This window comes from Talpa occidentalis, unplaced genomic scaffold, assembly GCF_014898055.3.
Source record: "Talpa occidentalis isolate TD23 unplaced genomic scaffold, MPIMG_talOcc4v2.1 talOcc4.14, whole genome shotgun sequence".
In the NCBI taxonomy this organism is placed as follows: Eukaryota; Metazoa; Chordata; class Mammalia; order Eulipotyphla; family Talpidae; genus Talpa; species Talpa occidentalis.
Window position 1 is genome coordinate 28,303,739 of NW_023601433.1, and position 7,232 is coordinate 28,310,970.

Below are 7,232 nucleotides of genomic sequence, written 5' to 3' on the forward strand. Positions count from 1 at the left end.
TGGCTGCTGCAGCTCCAGCTATACATCCTTATTCAAGAGAAAACTGCTGTATGAGTCCAGGATATCTTTAATTCACAGCAAAGCTTCATTGAAAAGAATCCCATTCAAATGACACTTACAACACTTCAGCCAGAACTGGTCCACATGGCTGATCCAGACTGAAGGGACCTGTAAACAGTGTCCAGGTTTGAAATAGATGAGACAACACACAGGGGTTAATGAGGATCATCTACTGTGTCTGAAAACCAGCTGTGTTGTTGCTCTGCTCCATCCACAATATGGGCACATCCGAGAGCAGGGACAGTGCCATGTTCATGCCTTAGACCCCAAAAGGAATGTGTGCAAGATTGAAGCAGGGGTCACTAATATTTCCTGGACAAGGAAACAGAGGATCAACATGGCAGAGAGGAAACGCTGCGAGTAAGATCTCCCATTCAAAAAAAGTTAATGGGGAGGAAAAGCAGTCTCAGTGAGAAATGGGACACAGAAGATAAACAGGCAACTCCAGCAAACTACCCGAAGAAGAAAGTTGCCATAAATGAGGTCTAGAAGGCAGGAAAATGTGGAACCAAGCTTAGCCAAGGTTTCGCCATTTTGTATATCCTCCACCTTGATATCTTGATAATGTTAGTCCTTGTCCAGCCGCATTCCGGAGATAGTTTCAATAGTCACAACCCTCACTCCACTTGGTGACGACAAAGCAGACCACCCCAGCCGCCAACGAGGGCAGTCCTATCCATAAATGGGACAGCGTCACTAACCGTCCAATCAGTTTGAAACTGTAACTGTGCATGCCAAAATGCCTTTGTAGTAGCCAATGAGTAATCGCCAGCTTCTTTCAAAATTCACGCTGCTTGTGACCCTATAACAGACCCCTGCTTCCTCTGTTCGGGGCTCTCGACCTCTGCCGTTGCATCAGTGCATGTCGTGAGCCTGGACTCAAGCCCGTAATAAACTCCTTTCTGTTCTTGCATCGGCTGTCTGTGTCCTTGGGGGCTGCACTGGTTGACGTTGGGCAGAACATTTGGGGGCTCGTCTGGGATCAATGAGTTCAGACCCCAACTACTGAGCAACCGAAAGGAATTCTAAAGCATGCAGGTGAGTTCCCACACTCGCCCAGGTAATCTCCAAGTCTGCAGACCTGTGGTAGTACTTAGTACCTGTATCTTTTGTTCTTCATACCTGTAAAAGCTGTTTTGTACCTAGTACCTGTATCTTTTGTACTTTGTACCTGTGAAGGCTGTAATTGTTTGCAAACCTGAAAATCTGTTTAATAGCCAGGTCAGGCTTAAGTGGACGCACTTGGAAGCCGCTGGTGTTGACCACGGGAGACGTCCCTGGACCACATGTTAGGAAGGCCTTACCGTTTGTGGGGGAGCAGATACCCCTTTTGGGGGCCTTTTGAAAAATTAGTCTTTGGTCTGTTTCTTGTGTCAACAGCCACTGTACTTCTAGCATTTGTCATCATGGGTCAAGCACCATCTACCCCTCTATCTGTGGTTTTACAGCATTTTAAAGATGTCAGGTCCAGAGGGTCGGACCTCAGTGTGGAGATGAAAAAATCCCCTCTAATCACCTTTTGTTCCTCGATTGGCCAAAGTTCGGAGTTGGTTGGCTCCGAGGGGACTTTTGATTTGCAGATTATCCGTCACGTGAAGGAAATCATCACCCGTGAAAGAAAATTTGGACATCCTGACCAACTCCCGTATATCTTAGTCTGGAAAGATCTAATCCAGAACCCCCCTGCTTGGTTAAAGCCATTTTTGTCATTACAGGCACAACCCGTACTGCCAGTTAAACTGCTTGGGTCACACCCCGACACCCCGTCTGCACCTGCGGTTTTCCAAGACTCTACCCTGGAGGAACTTCTTTTTCCGCCACCCTATCATAACCCTTGTAGTAACCTTCCCCAACCCCTGCGGTCGGCTGACCACCCTCCCCCAGAGGCGGACGGGGCTTGCGGGCAGGGTCTGGCTGCAGGCACCCGCTCAGTGAAGGCGAATTCCCCGGATTCCACCGTCCTGCCCCTGTGCGTGGCAGGATTGCCTAATGAGCAGGGCAACCAGCCCATGCACTACTGGCTGTTCTCAACCAGTGACCTCTACAACTGGAGAGCGCAAAATGCACGTTTCTCCAACAACCCTAAAGACCTTGTTAATCTCCTAGACACTGTTATTCATCAGCCCACCTGGGATGATTGCCAACAGCTCTTGCAGGTCCTCTTCACCACTGAGGAGAGAGATCGTATACTGACGGACACCAGGAAGTTAGTCCCTGGAGAGGATGGCATGCCCACCATGAACGCGGCCCACATAGACTTAGTGTTTCCCTTGACCCGACCTGACTGGGATTTTAACCAGGCTGAAGGTAAGGAGAGACTCCGGGTGTACCACCAGACTCTAATGGCAGGGTTGCGCGGCAGCCCGCAAGCCCACCCATTTGGCCAAGGTAGGGGATGTGCAGCAGGGAAGGGAGGAGACCCCCGCAGCTTTTCTAGAGCGCCTCATGGAAGCTTTGTGGCAATACACTCCTATGGATCCGGAGGCGGCGGAAAACAAGGCCACAGTGGTAATGGCCGTTGTTAACCAGGCGGCTCCCGACATTAAACAAAAACTACAAAGAATAAAGAGGCTGGGAGAAAAAACTATTCGAGATCTTATTGAGGTGGCAGGAAAAGTGTACAATCGCCATGAAACTCCTGAGCAAAGGGGAGACCGCATCCGCCAGGAAGAACGGAAGGTAAGGGCGGCTGAAAACGCACGCCACACTCGGGATACGGCCAGAATCCTGTTCCAGTCACTCAAAAAGACGACCCGGGTAAGCTACTCCCCTCCCGCCGCCCCAGCTCCGCAGGGACACCAGGACCCTACAGTGTGATCAATGTGCATATTGCACTCAAAAAGGACACTGGGCCAAACATTGCCCAAAGAAACAGGGAATAACCTCAAACAACCCCGCCGTTTCTGACACTCCTGTCCTGGTGCTCGGGGGCACAAGAAATGACAGTGACTAGGACCGTCAGAGCTCGACCATCCCCGAGCCCCGGCTAACCTTAAAAGTGGAGGGGAGACCCGTTAATTTCCTTGTGGACACAGGGGCACAGCATTCAGTCCTCACGGAACCCTTGGGTAAACTGTCCAGCAGAACGTCTTGGGTGCAAGGGCCTACAGGATGCAAGCAGTATTCCTGGACCACAAAAAGATCTGTAGACCTGGGGAAAGGTCAGGTCTCACACACCTTTGTTGTAATCCCTGAATGCCCGTACCCATTAATTGGAAGAGACCTTTTAACCAAGGTAGGAGCACAAATCTCATTTGGACAGGAAGGTGTCGAAATCAAGGACTTTAAGGGCTCTCCCCTACGCATCCTCACAATTTCCCTTCAAGACGAGTACCGCCTGTTGGTGGCGCCAGGTCATCCACCCCTTTCCAGGTGGTGGATGAAATCTTTCTCCCATGTTTGGGCAGAAACCGTGGGCGTTGGCCTGGCGTCCCACAGACCACCCATTATAGTCCAGCTAAAGCCCGGGGTTGAACCCATTCGGGTAAAACAGTACCCTATGCCTGCAGGAGCCAAGGCAGGAATAACGCCTCATATTCGGAGGCTATTGGACAGTAGTATCCTTAAAACATGCCATTCTTCATGGAACACCCCTTTGTTACCGGTGCGAAAACCACATTCACAAGACTTCAGGCCGGTACAGGACCTCAGGGAAGTAAATAAACGGGTCATAGATACCCACCCCACAATCCCAAACTCTTATACCTTGCTGAGTGCCTTGCCACCTACTCATGTGTGGGACACAGTATTGGACTTAAAGGATGCCTTCTTTAGTCTACCACTAGCACCCCAAAGCCAGGAAATGTTTGCCTTTGAATGGCAGGATGCGGAACGGGGCATCAGTGGACAATTAACTTGGACAAGGTTGCCTCAAGGGTCTAAAAACTCTCCCACCCTTTTTGAAGAGGCCCTTCATGAGGATTTACGAGAACTCTGCAGCCGATTTCCCGAACTAACTTTGCTCCAGTATGTTGATGATCTGTTACTTGCAGCGGAAATTGAGTATGCCTGCCAAACAGGAACAGCCGAATTACTGATGGAACTGGGCCAGATGGGATACCGCATAAAATTGCCTGCCCAAGGTAATCTATCTGGGCTACCGCCTCAAAAACGGCTAAAGGTGGCTGACGGAAGCCAGAGAAGCTACTGTCTTACAGTTGCCGACACCCACCACCAAAAGGAAGGTACATGAGTTCCTGGGATCCACTGGGTTTTGCAGGCTATGGATACCTGGATTCACAGACCTGGCCCAACCCTTGTATGAGGTTACCCGGGAAAAAGTGACTTTTCAGTGGACTCCCCAGATGCAGCAGTCCTTTGAGTCCTTAAAAAGGGCTTTACTGTCCTCACCAGCCCTGGGTCTTCCGGACATTACAAAACCTTTCCATTTGTTCATAGACGAGGCAAAGGGCATGGCTAAAGGGGTGCTCACTCAGTCCTTGGGCCCTGGAGGCGTCCTGTGGCTTATCTAAGAAGTTAGACCCGGTGGCATCTGGCTGGCCACCGTGCTTACGCATGATGGCAGTGGCTGCCCTCCTTTTCAAGGACTCCCAAAAGCTGTCTCTGGGACAAGTTACTTCCATAACCACCCCCCATGTGGTGGAAGGAGTCCTCAAGCAGCCGCCAGAGAATTAGATGAGTAATGCCCGAATCACGAATTACCAGATCCTATTGCTCAACCCAGAGAGGGTCAATTTTTCGCCACCCACGGGGTTAAACTCTGCCTCCCACCTGCCTGCCCCTGACCTGGACGCCCATCTGGACTGTGTTGATATCTTGGCCCAGGTCCAAGGGCTACTCCCTGATCTGAGAGATAACCGTCTGCCGGACAGACTGGTTTGGTTTACGGATGGGAGCAGTTTTATCCACGAGGGGCGAAGAGCGGCAGGGGCGGCAGTGGTGTCCATGCAGAAAGTCACATGGGCTGAACTTTTGCCATCCGGGACGTCCACTCAAAAGGCTGAGCTAATTGCCCTAACCAAAGCTCTCACCTTGGCCTCTGGAAAAGATTTAACTGACAGCAGATACGCATTTGCCACGGCCCATGTACACGGGGCCATATATTGAGAGAGCGGGCTCTTAACCGCTGACAGCAAAGGCATTAAAAACTCTCAAGAAATTCTGGATCTTCTGGCAGCGCTGTGGCTACCGAGTAAGCTGGCTATAGTGCATCATCCTGGTCATCAAAAGGACTCCTCGACTCCAACTCAAGGTAATAAGCGGGCGGATGAGGCAGCTCTGATGCCGATGGATGCCCTGCCGGTAAAACTCCCAGACCCAGGAGACCCACAGCTGCCGACAGACCCGGAGTATAGTACTGTGGACTTTGACTACATACAGTCTCTACCGGGTGCTTTTCCTTTTGGTCACTGGTGGTACACCCAAGAAACTAAGGCCATCTTGCCAGCACACGTGGCCACTGATCTCATTCAGTGCTTGCACCGAGCCACGCATTTGGGAGAGAAAAAAATTCTTAATCTAATTAGGCAATGGAACCTCCATGGCTGGGACGCAACCTGTACCGTGTGATGAGTAGTGGCATCCTGCCAGTTGTGCGCCATGGTAAACACCACCAAGATGACCAGTGAACCAGGAATGAGGCCACGAGGAACGCGCACAGGGGTCCATTGGGAAATAAACTTCACCAAGGTAACACCAGGTAAATTTGGCTATCGATACCTGCTGGTCCCGGTGGACATGTTTTCCGGATGGCCGGAGGTGTTCCCGACAAGACAGTGAGTTGGCTCGAGTGGTAGCCAAAATCCTGTTGGAAAACATTTTTCCTAGGTTTGGGTTTCCAGTGACCATTGGGTCAGACAGTGGACCAGCCTTTGTCTCTCAGGTATCAAAATCTGTGGCTTCTGCCCTGGTTGCAGAGTGGAAGCTCCATTGTGCCTATCGGAGTTCAGGGCAGGTGGAGAGAATGAACAGAACTTTAAAGGAAACTTTAACTAAATTAACTTTGGGGTCTTGTGGGGACTGGGTGACTCTCCCCTATGCCCTCTTCTGGGCTCACAATTCCCCTTATCATCTGGATCTGTCTCCGTTCGAGATTATCTATGGAACTGCCCCCCCACAACCACACCACACAGTGCTCGGTTAACTTGTGACTTGCCTTCTGATTGTGAACTTTCTCTTTCTGTATGGGCTGTACAGCAGGCTCACCAGGAGGTGTGGCCCCACCTCAGAGCGCTCTATGAAGGGGAGGACCTTCTCAGAGAGCCCACAAATTTCAGCCTGGAGATCTGGTCCTTGTCTACCGACACAAGGCTGATGGTCGTGGCCTCCAGCCCCGGTGGAAGGGTCCATACATCGTCCTCCTGACCACACCCACCGCACTCAAAGTGGACGGCATTGCGGCCTGGGTTCATCACTCGCACGTCAAGACAGCACCAACTGATGACTCCCAGCTGCAGTGGCGAGCCCGGAAGCATCCCACCAATCCACTCAAGCTGACTCTTCAGGCGATCCCGGCTGCAACCCATCGCTCCCAGACCACTGCCCACGCCGTGAAAAATGACAACAAACTGTAATGTTGGCTACCTACTGTCCTTCCTTTGTTTTTTCCTTGTCAGGGCTGACTGGGATCCCTGCCAATGGTGCACCACCGAAGGCATATTCAGTCATATTCAGAGCAAGTGCTATGCTAGCAAGCGTGCTTGCAGCCTTGAGGGAGTTCCTCTGTTTGCAGCGACCCTGATTAAGGGCACCACCCATGGATGTTCAGGTATAGTGGGGAGGGTGGTCTGTTGGAAGCATTTAAATCACATGCCGCCTAAAAATGAAAGTTGCAATCATTGTAAAGCAGGGGGCAGTTTTTCAGCCTATACCTTTGTTCATTCACAGTGCTATGAAAGGTCTACTCTTTATCAGTGCACAGAGTCCAATCGAACTTTCTGGACTGGCATATCCTTAGGAAATAATGCAGGATATGTATGCCCTGTTAAAGCAGGAAAACCCTTTTGTTGGACTCTGCAAACCCATTGGGGAATGACAGATGGGGGGGGGTGCAAGAGCACGCACAGAAGCAGGAAGTTCAAAGGGTTTTTGAACAAGTTGCCCAAACACACGATCAGTGGTTCAAGCCGATACACATCCCAGGCCAGGTGGGTTCCCTTAAATTGGGAAAGACAGTACAGGCCATGTTAGACTCAGCCCTACAATTTTTAAAC

General features: G+C 50.9%; 1 protein-coding gene across 1 annotated transcript; it reads left to right on the forward strand.

The window, feature by feature from the left end:
- Nucleotides 1-1,092: 1,092 nt before the first annotated feature.
- LOC119244096 (uncharacterized) lies at nt 1,093-6,593 on the forward strand. Its single transcript, XM_037509806.1, is given in 4 exon segments — nt 1,093-1,098; nt 1,776-2,419; nt 2,421-2,739; nt 6,297-6,593. Coding segments are annotated over 4 exon segments (1,266 nt in total).
- The last annotated feature ends 639 nt before the right edge of the window (nt 6,594-7,232 follow it).